Source organism: Pygocentrus nattereri, chromosome 29, assembly GCF_015220715.1.
Source record: "Pygocentrus nattereri isolate fPygNat1 chromosome 29, fPygNat1.pri, whole genome shotgun sequence".
Classification (NCBI taxonomy): domain Eukaryota; kingdom Metazoa; phylum Chordata; class Actinopteri; order Characiformes; family Serrasalmidae; genus Pygocentrus; species Pygocentrus nattereri.
Window position 1 is genome coordinate 4593577 of NC_051239.1, and position 18734 is coordinate 4612310.

The 18734-nt window shown below is 41.3% G+C and overlaps 1 protein-coding gene across 1 annotated transcript in view; it reads left to right on the forward strand.

Moving 5' to 3' along the window:
- LOC108442518 (transmembrane protein 132C) overlaps positions 1 to 18734 on the forward strand; it is a 94486-nt gene that overhangs the window by 39023 nt on the left and 36729 nt on the right. Inside the window, exon 3 of the mRNA XM_017722595.2 lies at positions 13076 to 13213. Within this exon, the coding sequence (XP_017578084.2) occupies positions 13076 to 13213 (138 nt within the window). The remainder of the gene's footprint in view (positions 1 to 13075; positions 13214 to 18734) is intronic.

Genomic DNA, 18734 nt, shown 5'->3' on the forward strand with positions numbered 1-18734 from the left:
TTAGCCGTGTCTCAAACACACTCAGTGTTTCCGCTAACACACTCACACTCGCTGTCAGCTTCAGTCTGGCTGCGCATCTGTCTTCTCTGCCTCGCTGATTCCTTATCAGGCCTCTGAGGCATTGACTCACGTTTTAACCCAGAGTTAACATCAGACGCAGACATACACCCTCCTTCCTGTGTGTAAGTGGATTTTCGTTTCCCTCAGTTAGCACAGGTCCACTGCGGCAGCTCTAACAGCCTGGCTGGATTAGCTTTACCTGCTGTAGATGGGAAGTGAGTTTAGGGAAATGGTGTTCTTTAATTGTAAACAGTGGGCTAATCGAATACTTTTTGCCAGAGCTTAAGTGCCTCTCATTGCACATGGACCATATATAACAGAATGTACACCACAACATTTTGCTATATATTTCATAGTCTCCATGGCCACTTTATCGTAACTGCTCTCTTGTAGCTCCACTTTGCTGTGTTAGCTATGCTTTAGCCAATGACCTCTTGTATTTTTTTGGGAATATTGGCACACTATTTGTTTAAAATGTGAATATTTGAATAGGAATAGTGGAATTAATAAATTGTGCAACAACAGATGGCCTACAGTCCATAATTGTGGAGATATAAGGCAGGTGTTTCTAATAAAGTGGCCAGAGAGTAGGAGCATAAGCTCGGTGTTTCTAATAAAGTGGTCAGTGAGTGGAAGCACAAGGCAGGTGTTTCTAATAAAGTGGCCAGTGAGGGGAAGTATAAGGCAGGTGTTTCTAATAAAGTGGCCAGTGAGTGGAAGCCCAAGGCAGGTGTTTCTAATAAAGTGGCCAGTGAGTGGAAGCCCAAGGCAGGTGTTTCTAATAAAGTGGCCAGTGAGTGGAAGCCCAAGGCAGGTGTTTCTAATAAAGTGGCCAGTGAGTGGAAGCACAAGGCAGGTGTTTCTAATAAAGTGGCCAGTGAGTGGAAGCCCATGGTAGGTGTTTCTAATAAAGTGGCCAGTGAGTGGAAGCCCAAGGCAGGTGTTTCTAATAAAGTGGCCAGTGAGTGGAAGCACAAGGGAGGTGTTTCTAATAAAGTGGCCAGTGAGTGGAAGCACAAGGCAGGTGTTTCTAATAAAGTGGCCAGTGAATGGAAGCACAAGGCAGGTGTTTCTAATAAAGTGGCCAGTGAGTGGAAGCACAAGGCAGGTGTTTCTAATAAAGTGGCCAGTGAGTGGAAGCACAAGGCAGATGTTTCTAATAAAGTGGCCAGTGAGTGGAAGCACAAGGCAGGTGTTTCTAATAAAGTGGCCAGTGAGTGGAAGCACAAGGCAGATGTTTCTAATAAAGTGGCCAGTGAGTGGAAGCACAAGGCAGGTGTTTCTAATAAAGTGGCCAGTGAATGGAAGCACAAGGCAGGTGTTTCTAATAAAGTGGCCAGTGAATGGAAGCACAAGGCAGGTGTTTCTAATAAAGTGGCCAGTGAGTGGAAGCACAAGGCAGGTGTTTCTAATAAAGTGGCCAGTGAGTGGAAGCACAAGGCAGGTGTTTCTGATAAAGTGGCCAGTGAGTGGAAGCACAAGGCAGGTGTTTCTAATAAAGTGGCCAGTGAGTGGAAACACAAGGCAGGTGTTTCTAATAAAGTGGCCAGTGAGTGGAAGCACAAGGCAGGTGTTTCTAATAAAGTGGCCAGTGAGTGGAAGCACAAGGCAGGTGTTTCTAATAAAGTGGCCAGTGAGTGGAAGTACAAGGCAGGTGTTTCTAATAAAGTGGCCAGTGAGTGGAAGCACAAGGCAGGTGTTTCTAATATAGTGGCCAGTGACTGGAAGCATAAGCTCTGTGTTTCTAATAAAGTGGCCAAGAATAATGCAGTAGATGGTGAATGTATATATAATGGTATTATTGTTGTGTGTATAGAAGTTAGTTGAGAATGAATGATACAGGAGAGATACAGTATTATTCTTTCAGCCTCTGCACAGTGAGACATTAGCCCAGTCCACAGTGCAGTGCTGCACTATAGAGGATTTCCATTCTTGTCTGTGTGATTTAGTGCTTAATCTGTGTGCTGGACACAAGCCCAGTGTGTTCCAAGGGATTTTGCTCTGTCCACTCCAACGCTCACAGGGAATTATGAGCCTGTGTGTTTGTCTGTATGATCCGAATGTGTTGAGAGGGGAAGAGTATGCAGGTAGGCAGGTGCTTTAAGGAAACATGGTGATGAATCTGCCCTGCGGCAAATGTCATATTTTATCATGCAGAGTGTGACGCTGTGGTAATGATTTAGCATACATTAGGGCGCAGAGTGTCAGTGAAGATAAAGTGTGGCAGTTTGAAATTCATGATCAAGCACAGCAAATCTGTGTTACTCAGAATGCTCTACGCATAGAGATAAGTGTGGGTTAGGTGTGCGAATCGTGGAGCAAGTCATTCGTTCAGGGTTTTATAGTGTTAGCCCAAACACTGTTTTAGTTTGAACCTTTTTTATTTACGAGGCCAGAACGAATGAAATTAGGAGGAAAGGAAAGTACCACAGTAACGCTGGTGTCTATTACGTTATTAGAGAGATCAACATAATGAAGAGTTGAGAAGTTGCAGCTGTAAGTTCGTATAAAAGGAGTCTTCACTAGTAGCTCGGTGGAGAAATTGTGTGGAAAGTGCAGATTCTAAACTTTCAGTCCTGACCTCATTTGTGTTTCACAGATAGAGAGTCGGTTGGTGTCAAAGACATTTATAGGGGTGCGACGAAAGGTGAGTATTAGGTATCAAGAGTACATCTACACAGTACACGGTTACACTATTACCCCTTTAAATCCCACTCTTATTACGTACTGAAGCTTATTATTCAGGAGCTACAGGGACTTTCTAGTAAAGTGGCCAGTGAGTGGAAGCACAAGGCAGGTGTTTCTAATAAAGTGGCCAGTGAGTGGAAGCACAAGGCAGGTGTTTCTAATAAAGTGGCCAGTGTTACGTCCTCTAGGGGTAGGACACACAAAAGGTTTAAGTGAGTGCCCACTCAGCCTCAGACCAAACAAACAATACAAAAAAAAAGTTCTAGAGATTCACCAACTTCTGGAACAAATGACTAAAAATAACAGGGTTTTAAAAGCTTCAGGATGACCCCAGGCCAAAACAACAAACAAATCACCTAAAAAAAAGGAAATGTTTAACTTGCCCTGAAAACCAAACCAAAGAAAATAAATGACAAAGAAACTACCCTGCCTACCCTTTTCCAAAAACAGAGGCAAAAGTCCCAACAAAAAAAGGCAGGTCACCCCTAAGAATCCTGCTACTAGACATCAAACAACATAAGAAATCCGGTCTGTGCTGGTGGGCATCCACTGGAGCAGCACATGTCGGCTCAACAGGGAAAACAATCTGTGCAGCTCGCCGACTGCCAGACTAAGGGCCCTTTTGAAATTTCCCGCCATCAGATCCAGCCAATAGAAACTGCACAGCTGGGCAGAGCAACAGGCAACCAACTCAGCAGAGCAGCCAATCACTACCACAACACCTGACCTGAGTGGAAGCACAAGGCAGGTGTTTCTAATAAAGTGGCCAGTGAGTGGAAGCAAAGGAGGTGTTTCTAATAAAGTGGCCAGTGAGTGGACGCGCAAGGCAGGTGTTTCTAATAAAGTGACCAGTGAGTGGAAGCACAAGGCAGATGTTTCTAATAAAGTGGCCAGTGAGTGGAAGCATAAGGTAGGTGTTTCTAATAAAGTGGCCAGTGAGTGGACACGCAAGGCAGGTGTTTCTAATAAAGTGACCAGTGAGTGGACGCGCAAGGCAGGTGTTTCTAATAAAGTGGCCAGTGAGTGGAAGCGTAAGGCAGGTGTTTCTAATAAAGTGGCCAGCGAGTGGAAGCACAAAGGAGGTGTTTCTAATATATATATATATATATGTTCCTGCAATGGACTGGCGACCTGTCCAGGGTGTATCCTGCCTTCCACCCGATGACCACTGGGATAGGCTCCTGCACCTTTTTATATATATATATATATATAAAATCACAAATGTAAAATGTCTTGGTTTAAAGTAGTTTGTTTTTGGGATGAAGGGGAAAAGGTGATTAGTGCTTGTGTTCAACATCGGCTGTTTCATAGGATATTTCCATCCAACCAGATGTTTCCCGCTTGGATTTTGGAGGGACTCAGTCATGTACTGTCGGCTCAGGGGATAGAACCAATGACCTTCTGCCAACAAGGCTGGTTCCCTAACCTCCAGCCCACAACTGGCCCAAGGGTAAAAGTTGATCCCTGGCACCCATTTCCTTCTGAGTAAAGATGGAACCACTGTTTACAGTTTTCTTTAACAACTGAAGTAAGAGGTTAGACTAGATTGATTGATTGTTCTTATTAGCCTGTATATCAGAGGCTAGGCTAGCAGATACGTTTAGGAGACAGCACAGGGATTCCTAATGGTGCTATTATGTATTTGCATAATTCATACTGGGTATTACAACTAACTGGACAACACACATAAAAATGGTGTTAAATTGTGAAGCCTGTCAAACTGCTGAGGCTGAAATCTGCATAACACAACAAATAGCATCTTTTAGTTTCCGGCCCTTTTAAATAGTAATGTGAAACGAATGTATAGCAGAAAGACGCAGACTTTCTAAAGGTTAAATCCTGTAAGTCCTCTCCTGATTTTTGCTTTGATAGTAGTGAAACTACAATACATGGCATTATATACAACTGACTGACTGTCCTGTCACTCATTCTCAGTGTATTACAGAGAGTTCTGGTGTGATTACAATGCAGAGCCGAATCTCTTCCGTTTGATATTCACCGTGCAGCGTTCTGCTGCTCCACTGTGACATTTCACGGCTCACATTCATCAGACCAAATGTCAGCGGTGTTTGAAGGATAAGTGAAGCATGTTGAGGGAAATGAAGGCGGGTTATCAGACGGCTCCGCTCTGACATGCAACCGATCGGAATATCGGAAAGGCCTTTGCTGGGGCTCACAAGGAGAAAGGTGATCGATTGGCGCCGGTCAAAAAGCTGAGACATCCGTAGGCCTGGACTGAGCATATGAGTTCATGTAGAGCTGTTAGAAAGCAGCCAGTTAAAAATGTATTGTTAGGTATCGTCAATGTTGTAACTAAAGCTTCTATCTCAGAAATGTTACGGGGGGCCACAAACGCACCCATGCTTTAAATTCGTTGCCATATCTGTGTCTGTGTCGTTGTGATGATCCAGCACAGAAATCCAGTTTAAACCCTCATCACGAGATCATACGTGACTCACATCCAGAGTTATGAGCCTGTGAAGAGGGGCTGCGATACACGTCCCCTGCCTCTCACCGTGTAGAACTGGTGGATTTGTGCGTCCGTCAGCAATTTCTGACCAACAGACACTCAGGAAATCACGAAGTACTGATCCCCTCACACCGGAAACCATTCATTCCTCATTCAGTCCACTTCGGAGACTCGTGTCAAACGGCGTGCGGAGAGTTCGGCAGTGTTTTTTGGAAAGTAGTCATGAAGACAGCGAAGCATTTTGATATGAAACATTTGAGTATATACTTGCAGAGGGGTCGGCAACCCAAATGGTAAGAAGGGCCATTTTGTCCATTCAATAAAAATCTGCCCACCTTGGGAGCCACAACATTTTATGTCCATTAATTAAATGAACATTTTATCATCTTGGCTGAAAATATCTCTTAAATGTGCTGATGTGCTAGAATAGACTTAAAAAATCTAAACGAAAACACAGACGTACTTTGCTCTGCTTTAAGCTTTGGCTCAGCTGTAGCTGCTTTCACTTCATTTCCATGAGATTTTTTTGTTTTAATATGTTGTTCCCACCAAATTGTCCAACCAGTCTTTCAGTACTAATTCCTCCTGTATTGTTCTAGCTAATAGATATTTGCTTACTCCCTGGAGTCTTGGGGGCTGTCAGTGCAGTGACCGCTGTAACACGCTGATCAGTTCATGGGGTCATGGATAAGCCGTTCTACACTGTAATGACTGTTCTTTTAACCATGTGACAGAACATTTGAGCACATGCTGTATAAAGCTAACTGGCTTGATTTGCTCTGTTTGCACATATATCTTTACATGTTATTCTATATAATGCATTTAAATTGAAGGTGCTCAGACAGCGGTGGGTTCACATTAAAGCACATACAGTGATTGCATTAGAAATGCAGGTGTTCAGGAAAAACTGTATGAATACAGTAATTAACTTTAAAAACACGGTAAAGTACTGTAAACGCGTCATACATTATGGTGCTTATTGTGCTTATTGTAATTGCTGCCAGCAAATGATTTTTTAATCCAGTGAATAGATTTAATTTCCATAGAAGTAAAGAGCAGGGAAGAGGTTTGAGAGAGAGAGGGGGGGGGGTGGTGGGGGGGGTGAAGGCTGAGAGAAGGAGGCAATGGAAAGAAAAACAACCGAACTAACATCTGCACTGACGTTTTTCAGCTTCTTTCCTCACAAAAATGATAGAAAATGCTAGAAATGTCAAGGATGTTGTCTCATAATCAATAACTCAATTCCAGTCCTGATCAAATATCAATTTGAACACAAATCCATTACGAACAGGAAGTGTAAAATCTGTTCCTCCGCCTGTTCTGACGAACATTGTTGGCATTTAAAATCACAGCATGCTGTTGTTCCTATCAGTCGAGCCCGTATTGACAAACGGGGGTGTCCCCAAACTTTTGACGGGCGGCGTATATGCGGGCGCGTGTCCTTGGAAAGCCTGGCCTCCTTTCCAAAAAAAGAGCGATGGGCTGCAGTTCCAGTCGTTGTAGAACGGCACCTCTGAGTCCAATACGCTGCCCTGTGGCGTTTTATGGCCCTAATGGTGCTCCTGCTACGCACATGCGCCTCACTAACGAAAGAGAATAGCACCAGTTTGATCTTTCGTTACTCTGGAGCTTCAGAGACCTTCAGTACGAGACCCGGGCTGCACCTTCTCGCCGGACGGCTTAACCCCCAGAAGCCTCAGTTGTAAGTCTTGGCCAGCTATGGAAAAAAAAAGTCATGAGAAATGAAACATTTCTGACTCGCAGGCCATTGAAGACGAGAAGGTGTGGAAAGTGCGGAACGTAAACTTTCAGCTCTTGGCATTCTTGTGTTTGTTTGTAGAAGAGAGGGTCATTCATTGTGGCTTGGAATGAAATATATTATTATTGCAAGTACTAAAATCAATCTTGTACATTTGTGGCATTTTTTTGCGATTCAATTAGAAAAACTAAATTAAAAAATCCAAACCCTTTAAACAGAGAATGCACAGTGAGTGTAAACGGTATTGTTGATACAGTGATTCGTTTAAATCCTGTACATTGTTGTCACGCCTTTTATCGTTTTTTGGCAGAACAAGGTCTGGTATGCAGACTCAAACCTGTTAAAGTAAAATGTAAACCGAATATAAATTTAACTACATACTGTAATTCGGTAATTACCTTGAAATCGCGCACCAAAGCAAAAGTAGTGACTCCTGACCTCTACGTTTTAAACACGCCGGCCACTGTTTGAGTGTCATTGTCCTGATTTTGATGCTGTTGTTTCTCTGTGCTGCTGTATTGGTTCTCAGTAAGCTTTTAGGGCAGCTTTAATGGCCCTCCTGGCTAGCAGTCATATTGAACCACTGCACTGTCCCTTACCCCAGGTTACACTGTCTTAGCGTTTTCATAACCAGGGGCGCAGCATGTATTGATATTGTGTGCTTATTATGCCATTATGTGGCCCTCGCTGTCCTAAATAACGCAGCCTGCCCTTTCTGCTTTTTGAATACATTTGCATTTTGCATGATCATGTTGTCATTTCTACCCTGCTGAACACTCCTATGCATAGAATAGGAGATGCCCATCAAGAAAACAACCTCAATACATGCTCCTCTATGCTGGATAAAAATATATTAGCCGTTAAGGACCCCAATAAACACTACTATATACTGAAATAGGAGATATTGCACACTAAAATAGTAGATATTAGTCAATGATTAACCTCTATAAACACTCCTATATACTAGAACACAAGATACTAGTCCACAAACAACCTCAGTATACATGACTGTGTGCTGGAATAGGAGATATGAACCTTGAGTAAACACTCCTCTACACTTGAATAGGAGATATCAGTCCATAAACAACCTCAGTACACACTCCTATACACTCAAACAGGAGATATCAGTCCATAAACAACCTCAGTACACACTCCTATACACTCAAACAGGAGATATCAGTCCATAAACAACCTCAGTACACACTCCTATACACTCGAATAGGAGATATCAGGCCATAAACAACCTCAGTACACACTCCTATACACTCGAATAGGAGATATCAGGCCATAAACAACCTCAGTAAACACTCCTATACACTCGAATAGGAGATATCAGTCCATAAACAACCTCAGTACGCACTCCTATACACTCGAATAGGAGATATCAGTCCATAAACAACCTCAGTACACACTCCTATACACTCAAACAGGAGATATCAGGCCATAAACAACCTCAGTACACACTCCTATACACTCGAATAGGAGATATCAGGCCATAAACAACCTCAGTACACACTCCTATACACTCGAATAGGAGATATCAGGCCATAAACAACCTCAGTAAACACTCCTCTACACTCGAATAGGAGATATCAGTCCATAAACAACCTCAGTACGCACTCCTATACACTCGAATAGGAGATATCAGGCCATAAACAACCTCAGTAAACACTCCTCTACACTTGAATAGGAGATACCAGGCCATAAACAACCTCAGTACACACTCCTATACACTCGAATAGGAGATATGAGTCCATAAACAACCTCAGTACGCACTCCTATACACTCCAATAGGAGATACCAGGCCATAAACAACCTCAGTATACACTCCTATACACTCCAATAGGAGATACCAGGCCATAAACAACCTCAAAAACACTCTTATACACTCAAATGGAAGATATTCGTCCATAAATAACCTCAATAACCTCAATCCTATAAACTAGAATAGGACAGATTAGTCCGTGAACATCCTCAGCAGATGCTCCTTTACACTACAACATACGATATTAGTCTGTAAACAACCTCAATAAAAGCTCTTATACACTAGAATAGGAGGTATGAGTCCATTAACAGCTTCAGCAAACACTCTATACACTAGAATAACCTCAGTAGACACTCTTATACAGTAGAATAGTAGATATTTCTGTAACGACGCTCAGAGTCTGTTTATTGTACGTTTTAACACTGAGTTGTATGAATAACAGCACAACTGAGACGATCTATTGTGAGCAAATCACAGCTGTGATGATTTTCACCATAGCACTTAAGTACCTGCTATGAAAGCAATGAGTAAGTTCTGTAGCTTGGACTTCAGTTTAGTTTAGAGCTTAAAACTCAGCACTCTGATCCACAGAGTCCAGCACAATGAGTCACATTGACTGACCACGAGGGCATCTGTCACCCTCAGAGGTTAAGTCTGCCTCTAATCATAGCTGTCTAATTCACTTCCTCGCTTTCTTAACAGGGTAATAAAGCAGGTTTGGCTGTTCTCTCAGAGCGTGGGTGTGCGGTGCTGGCTGCCCAGGCTCGGCTGAGAGAGAGTGATGTGCAGCTGTGTCTGTAATTGATTTGCTGTCCGGTACAGAAGCAGTGGACACTAACATGCCTTTCTTTAGTGCTGGTCTACCTGTCCACACTGTCAGCTTCGGATTCACACTGCATGAGCACCAGTTCCTTTCTATCCTTGGCCTGATGTCCCCTCTACACACACACACACACACACACACACACACACACTAGGGCTGTTTCTGATTCTTTAGGGAAAGGAATTCAATTAAATTTATACAGATTCAATTAAATGATTTGTTAAGAGATTGGTTCTTTAGGAAATGATTCATGATTCACCTCAGTTCAATTTGATTCAGTCCTTCAATAAATCTTAAGTTTCCTAATGATTCTTCAGCAAATGATTCAGTGTTTCATGAAATCTCATCTCAGTCGACTCAGTTTGATTTTGGTTCTTTTTGAAATCATTGCATTCACAACGATTCAATTTGATTGTGATTTGTAAGGAAGTGATCAGATTCACATGCACAGTTCTTTAGGAGCTCATTCAGTGTATCATTACATCTCTTATTTCATAGTGACTTGATTCGCTTACAGCTCTTTAGGAAATGACTCAACTCTCACAGCTTGATTCAGCTTACAGTTCATTCATACAGTATTCAGTTACATTCATGTAGGACATGATTCATTTCACCTTAATTCAAATCTCAAAAGTTTTTTTTCCATGATTTCATTGATTTACTAGCAAACGATTCCGTGTGTCATGAAATCTCAGATTTTACCGTGATTTAATCTGGTTTTGATGCTTTCCCTGGAATCTGGTTTGATTCAGTGACAGTTTTTTCTTTAGAAAATGATTCAGTTCATTGTGACATTTCCAGTTTTACTAAGATTCGATTTGATCATTTTGGCTTGAGTATTATTTTTGAAAACATGCTGAAGAAACAAATGGAACTGAAGTATTTACACAGTATGATAAACATAAATGACAGACATGGCTTGGCGTTCATTTATTATTTGTTTTCAGTGAGACTTCTCTTAATAAAATAGAATTCAGACATTATTAAATATCCATTAGGACTGATTGGCATTCCAAAACTTGACACAGTTGAACGTCCGTCTTCAGTACAGAGCATTTTTACGCTGATAGACCCGCTGCATTGTCACTGAGCAGTGTGGTGTAGCAGGTGTTGCCAGCACAGTGTGAGTTATGGAGAGCAGTGAAGGGTATTGCTTTTTATAGCGGGCAGTGCCAGGCTGAGTGGTACAGTAGACAGTGCCCATTTGAGTGGGTGTAATACAGTCTGGGGGACTGAGCTGGCATGAAGGGTATATTAATGGCGTGTAAAAAAAGAGCCTGACTGTGGTCAAGCACATGGTCAGATGCACTTTGCACCAGAATGTGATTTGTATGTGTGTGTATCAGCTTGCACTGCTGCTGTTTGGAGTGTTTAATACAGCATTAGATAATACTCATAATGCTTATCCTCTAAACATTGGAGGTCAGACTCGCCATTAGAGTAAATAACTCGCGTGTTTGTGTTTGCTGGACGGATGAAATATGCGCGTTCGTGGCCTCGATATATCTGCCAAGAAATGACTTTAAGCAGGTTATTCTTCTCCAAGACGTTTTTAAGAAAATGAACTGGTGCATAATGAAGAAATGTGGAGAATATAATTGAGAAATGCATTTTATTAAAACATTTCCCCGAAGAACAAAGCCTCAAATTTCCAAAATGATATTTTTTATAGAATTCAGAGGCAGCAGACTTAGTTTATTGAATTTCCAGGCAGAACATGCATTAGGCCCAAGCCATTTTTCAGGAGATGGATAGAAAATAACTTGCATAAGGAAGGACGAAGCCAAAAAGCTCCAGAGATAAATCCCTAACAACCACCTGGAAGAGCTGGTTGACACCAAAACTGCCCCCATCAGATAAACAGCACTGAAAGCTTCCATCTCTGAGAGAGAGGAGAAGATCAAGCTGCTCCAGATCTGAAAACAACCACAGGGGTTTCTGTCCGTCCTTCCACTGTGAGAAGACCACTCAGCGCCGTGGGTCTGAAAGGACGTGTAGCTGATCAAGAAGAACCTCACTGAGAAAAGGAGACGGACACACCAAACAAAGAAGCTGAACGATGGAATGACCACCCCAGAGTCCAGACCTCAGCACCACTGAATGGGTTTGATTACTTCAGAAAATCAACCAGCTTCTGAGACTGAACTTTGGAGGCGTGTCTGCAGGTTCTTTGAGGAGCTGAAACTGAGTCTCCTGAAAAGAGTGGAGGATGGAATAAGTAATAAAGGCTAAGAGAGACACACTGAACACTGAAATATTATTATATTTAGTTGCTGAGAAAATTTCATGTTAAATAAGCGTTCCATGCTTGTTTTCCCGGCGCTGAGAAATGCTAAAGATCTTAATCGATGGTCGTTTAGACTGAAAATGTAATAAATGGTCTTTTGCCCAGTGCTGTGTAAAATATAATAATGTAAAATGTTTTTCCAAGCAAATTTTGGACCATTACTATTTATCCATTCATTATAAAACATTCATATACATGTGGAAGGCAGCTGGCGTTTATACTGGTAAAGAAAGGTTCTGTGCATGTTCATTTTTAGTTAATAAAAGTATAAACAACATAAATGTTCCCTCAAAGGCCCAACAGTGGTTTTAAGGTCCAACTGTGCATCTTAAATCAGGTTCTCCAGGTGAAAATTTGGTATTTGTACCTTTTCATAACCGAATGTTTTAAAACAGAACAGTAGAGTAAAAGCCTGGAGGCGAGGCGGGGTGTGTGGATTATGGTCCAGATATGTTCCCTGACTAAAGCTACTGAGATGAACCCTTGAGGGTCCCACCTCAGTGATAAGAGGGGGGCTGCCCCAGTGACAGTTTAGGACCTTCATGTGTGGCCTACTGTAGACGATTCAGCTTGTCCAGTATCCAGCATTATGCCTTCAACTGTAGGTTTAAAGTCAGTGGTAAGCACATAATCTGATCTCCTATCCGTGAGACTGTTCATGTTTATTGACGTCCTGTTCGCTTAAGTATGTTTACAGAATCCGGGAAATTGCTTTGTCGTGAATGAGCTCTACTCCCATCTATTCGTCAGGATTCTCAGCTTAAACCTAGACCCCCACTGGTGTGTTAAGCCAGACATGATCCTTCAGATAAACCCCACCAGGAATGAACAGCTATGACGGTTAGTTTATTAATGACGGAGTAAACAAAGCCTCCTCCTCCACTTTGTTTTTGTATGTTAGGGCATGAGAGCTGGAGCTGATTAGAAAGGCCTGCTGTGTTTCAGTGGATTTAGTGTGAAATTACTAGTTGTCAAAGTCTATAATGCTGTACGACAAAGAGTTGTAATCCTCTGCTCGCTCAGTTCTGTATGCGGTGTGCTGAGGGGCCTGCATGGAGTATTGGTGCCATTAATAACTGGTACAGTTCAATATTATTCACTGCAGTTTGTACCATAGAAATCGTCCCAGGGCAGTTTTACAGAGATTAAGGCACAGCATGAAACGCTGAACTGCACACCGAGCTCTTATAACGTCTTTCCTCAACGTGTTTTCTTCGTTTCAGGGCCATGGTGAAAAAGGGCGTGTCCTTCCGCACAGCCACGCCTAGCAACACGTTGCTATGGGACATCACCCTGGATACGGGTTCCGACGGCAGCGTGGGGGTCATCTGTCAGAAGCGGTCCAGCGTGACTGGTAAAAGGTAAGTGAGTCTGTATATTCACAAATATTGCTTTATATCCTTAACGTCTTTCTTTGGGCCCCCTAGTGGCCACTTGGCCCGGCAGAATGGAAAACGACTCATTGAACCGAAAAAGAGGCAGATATGCTTTATTTACAATTGGGGAGCAAACGGCTCTGAAACAGACACATAATCAGTTATGTTAATTATATTAGGGCCCCCTAGTGGCCTGGTGAAAATCGTCTCGGATATTATTTACAGTAAAGTAATCAAATAAAATATTTTCCCCCCCATAACTCTGTTGCCAGATTAACTGGGACACTGTTATGAAATGGTGTGCTGTGTTGAGCTGCTAGCGAGCAATGAATTATGCAAATAGCATTTATATATTATAATATATGTAAATAATAAAACAATGAAAAGGCTTTTTTTCACCTTTCCTGCTCATCTACGAAGACAGAACTCTACAAACTATTTTGAAGGGGCTATAAAAATGGGGTTAAAGTTGAAATCTATGGTTTTTGTGTAATAACTTTAAAAATATTGAACTTGGAATAATCATATCTTTATGCAAGCAACATACACTACAACTGAACACTTGAACCTTGTTTCTAACACCGTTCATGTACAATTCCAGCCAAAATTATGGGAAGTGCAGCGTGACAGTTTAACACAGAAACGTCAGACGAATCCGTGCAAACACAGTTAATTCAATATAATTCTGTGTTATAAGAAGCGAATATAATCTCCAACCAAACTGCGTTATATATCATCTGTCTATAAGACAGACAGACAGCTGTCGATACAGTCGATAATGAGTCTGTGTGTCACACAATGGCAAATGTATTGTTTGTCCAGTGAAGGACAGTGAATAAAAAACATCATACATCAGTAAAATATGGGACATTGTTGGTAAATAACTACAGTTTTACCAGCTGTTACTATCAATTTCATTAATATTCTTACATATAGTCAAAATACTAACATATGAAACACATGAAGATACTCAAAGTAGAGGAACATCAGATGTTTTCTCTTTTTCATTTTAAAATCTGTGTAAACGTGGAATAAAAAGACCATTTACTTTATTAGTCTTGTTTACTAAAGGTGTTTTTGTTGTAACACTGTGTAACAGCTAACCCTGCAGTACGGAGGCTGTACTTAGGTCTGTCTAGCGCTTGCTGACAGCTGCTTTAAAACAGTGCAATGTTGTAGCAACAAGTTGGTGATTAAAGTGATACGATGTTGGGTTTTGTGATTCACACCAGCAGCTCAGTATCTGAAAAAAAAGACTTTCATGCCCTGAAAAGCACTCTTTTCTCAAGATCTCTTTCAAACGCTGACCAATCGCTCTGAATTTTGGTGGGAGACTACGGCTAGGAAATGTGGTAATGTGGGCAGAAGCTCACGCTGCTCGACCTTCTTTAACCTCTTATTCGCCACGGTATATTTTGGTTTGCCCATCTGAATCTGCAGGACCAGATCGTAAGGCAAATATTCTGTAACGTCATGAAATAAATGTACATTTTTATTTTATTTGTTTATTTTTTTGTAAAAGTTCCCCTCAAATTACCAGAACATGTGTTTATGATTAACACATATCACTATATGTTTACAATTTACTGCTGAAAGCCACCAAAAATCTCAGACACTGTTTGTTTTATTTCATAAAAGTGATGTTTCCAGAGCAGATCACTGAAGAGACGCCGTCTGTTTATAGTTTAGAGCCCAGATTTGGGGAAAAACGGGTCGACTTTCAGCAGGACATAAAAAATTGGTGGTTTCAAGGAGTTTAAGTGGCTACCAATGTTAATTCGTGTCCCGTGTTAGGTTGTTTCCCGCGCTCGCCTAGTACTAGTTTCAGTAATTGGAGAGGAAACTGGACTGATTCATAGAAATTCTGGCCCAAACATTGAAACAAATTCGCCCTGCAGGTCTGGGAGTAAAGGCCACTGCCAGCTCTGTTAGCGCTGTGGCGGCTGTCCTCGGTCACGCTATGTGCACGGAAACACTGCTGATCTTAAGAGTTCAGCCTAGCCTGTCCTCAGGCCAATCCTGCGTGAGTGAAAGATCCTCCAATTGGTTCATAAATCTTGATCGGTTTAATCAAAAACCTTTCTAGGAATCCTTGGTTCGGATTACAGGTATCCTCGGCTTCCCTTTTCACCCCTTCGTCCGCGTCAGCTTTGGGAGAGCCACCCGTTCCGGTTTGGGCTGAAGAGAACAGCAGAGCTCATTTGAAATGAGTGACGCAAATAACCTTAAAAAGTCAGTTTGTTCAGAGGAGGCAGTGCTTGATTGCTGTTCGCTGGCTACATTTGGCAGTCAATGACATTTTCTAATCATTTAGTGTTCTACTGGACATAGTGGACCACCATCATACACCTCCATGTATCTATATGAGGTGGGTTCTGCAAAAGTGGGACGATACTTAATGAAGTGGGCAGTTTTATGAATAATACGAGGGAATCAAATCATAAATAATTACCAGTAGAACGTCATTCAGCATTATTTACTTGGCTGATGGGCTCATAATTTGGACTTCCGGTGCGTCTAGCAAAATGTGTCCCATCTGAACTAGGTTCACCCAATGTAGGTGGCGAAGAGGTCCTTCATTTTCAGTACCCAGGCTCTTCTTTACAGGCTGGACATTGCATTGGGCAATTGAGGTTCATTTGAAGTTACCAGTAAAAACATGGTAGAAGGAAAATGCTAAAGAATAGAGGTAGTTCAGGACTCACTGGCATATCATATATCATATCATATGTGTAAATAAAAAAATAAATGTATCTACAGAATAGAAACTATAGAAGAAAGCAATAATGTTTTTAACTTCTAGTTAATTTTAGTTCTTAATGTAAAGAGACTTTATTCCAAGTGATTTTGGGCCATTTCAGTTGGTCCATTCATCACGAAATGTTCACACAATGTAAAAGACATGTTTTACTTTCCAGTTCACAGACAGGTTTTGGTTTTTGGTCACTTTTTGGTCATGGTTTTTGGTTTTTGGTCACTTTTTGGTCATGGTTTTTGGTTTTTGGTCGTGGTTTTTGGTCACTTTTTAGTAATGGTTTTTGGTTTTTGGTCGTGGTTTTTGGTCACTTTTTGGTCATGGTTTTTGGTTTTTGGTCGTGGTCTTTGGTCACTTTTTGGTCATGGTTTTTGGTTTTTGGTCGTGGTCTTTGGTCACTTTTTGGTCATGGTATTTGGTTTTTGGTCACTTTTTGGTCATGGTTTTTGGTTTTTGGTCGTGGTTTTTGGTCACTTTTTAGTAATGGTTTTTGGTTTTTGGTCGTGGTTTTTGGTCACTTTTTGGTCATGGTTTTTGGTTTTTGGTCACTTTTTGGTCATGGTTTTTGGTCGTGGTTTTTGGTCACTTTTTAGTAATGGTTTTTGGTTTTTGGTCGTGGTTTTTGGTCACTTTTTGGTCATGGTTTTTGGTTTTTGGTCGTGGTTTTTGGTTACTTTTTGGTCATGGTTTTTAGTTTTTGGTCACTTTTTGGTCATGGTTTTTGGTTTTTGGTCGTGGTTTTTGGTTACTTTTTGGTCATGGTTTTTAGTTTTTGGTCTCTTTTTGGTCATGGTTTTTGGTTTTTGGTCACTTTTTGGTCATGGTTTTTGGTCGTGGTTTTTGGTCACTTTTTAGTAATGGTTTTTGGTTTTTGGTCGTGGTTTTTGGTCACTTTTTGGTCATGGTTTTTGGTTTTTGGTCGTGGTTTTTGGTTACTTTTTGGTCATGGTTTTTAGTTTTTGGTCACTTTTTGGTCATGGTTTTTGGTTTTTGGTCGTGGTTTTTGGTTACTTTTTGGTCATGGTTTTTAGTTTTTGGTCACTTTTTGGTCATGGTTTTTGGTTTTTGGTCGTGGTTTTTGGTTACTTTTTGGTCATGGTTTTTAGTTTTTGGTCACTTTTTGGTCATGGTTTTTGGTTTTTGGTCGTGGTTTTTGGTTACTTTTTGGTCATGGTTTTTAGTTTTTGGTCACTTTTTGGTCATGGTTTTTGGTTTTTGGTCACTTTTTGGTCATGGTTTTTGGTCGTGGTTTTTGGTCACTTTTTAGTAATGGTTTTTGGTCACTTTTTGGTCATGGTTTTTGGTTTTTGGTCGTGGTTTTTGGTTACTTTTTGGTCATGGTTTTTAGTTTTTGGTCACTTTTTGGTCATGGTTTTTGTTTTTTTGTCACTTTTTGGTCATGGTTTTTGGTCACGATTTGGTCATGGTTACAGACATTACTATGGATAAATTGCCACAGCATATGTGCATACTTATGCATATGTATGTATACTACACAACTGCTGTTTGCAGTACTAAGCATTTGTCCATGTTCCATAATATTCATCATAAAACTATCCTAACTATTTTGTAGTGGTTGGTATGGTGTAGTAGGTAACTCTACTTTCCACGCTGTAGACTGGTGTTCGATCCCCTGTCTGGGCAAGCACCCCACACTACACATTGTAAGTCACTCTGTATGTAAATGTGAATAGTCTTATTTGTTAACTGGATTGTCGGTGTCATTTTGCACATCGCTGCTGCAGAAAACCTTGTATCTCCACTTTTGTCGTTTTTCAGCTTTTGACATCATTCGAAAATGGCTGTCGTCCTTTATACTGTGTGTTAATTTCAAGATGAATGGACAAAAAGAAACGGCTCCAAATGACTTGGAAAAAACTCTGGTTCCATTGACTCACATTAAAAGTGTAGGAGGTTTTTTCCTTCTCCTGTAAAGTTACCATTTTGGAGATACGAGGTTTATTTGGTTGAACTGCAGCTGAAATGCATTCGGTGATATGACTGGGAACTGAGGTGTAACTGCTGTCCCATAGATTGTTGTTGAGGTAGGAGAGTCTGAGCACACATTACCATTGCAGTGCATGCTGGGGACTGTAGTGCATTGCGAAACAGGCTGATATTAATAGAAAACTAAAATACCTTTGCGAGGCGGATAGGATAGTATGGCAGGCCTGACCTGTGTTTGACACATGGGTTCTACGGGGAACTTAAATTTGGCATTGTTCTACACATTTGGTGTACAATTTCTATTTAGCATATTCTCTTTAACACCTCAGAAAAGAATAAAAGGTAAAAGGTAAAATATGCCTTAACGTCTGCACAGGTCACTATTAATAATTCATTTTTCCGGTATTCAGTAGCTGCTGCAGAGACCAGGACCAACAAACGTTATACATGTCTGGTGTATATTGTATTGTACGGCTGTAGAGCGTAATCACCTGAGCCTCATCATTTCATTGTTTGGATGTCCTTGGCATTTTCTATGTGCGGCAAACAAAAAAGACCTCTGAAGGAATTTGTTGAGTCACCTTTGATGACACTTGCATCCAATCGTGTGTCAGTGTGTTGTGTGCACACCTGAGTGATCCTCTTAGTGAAAGCCAGCCCGAGTTCCCCTTTCTATTCCTCTTTAACGTGAGTACCTTGATCTCAACTGAGGTCAACCACGTGTTCTCTGATTTATGTAGTACAATGCTGATACTATCCGTATTCCCGCCTGGCAGAATCCGCAACAATATGCCTCATCAGCCA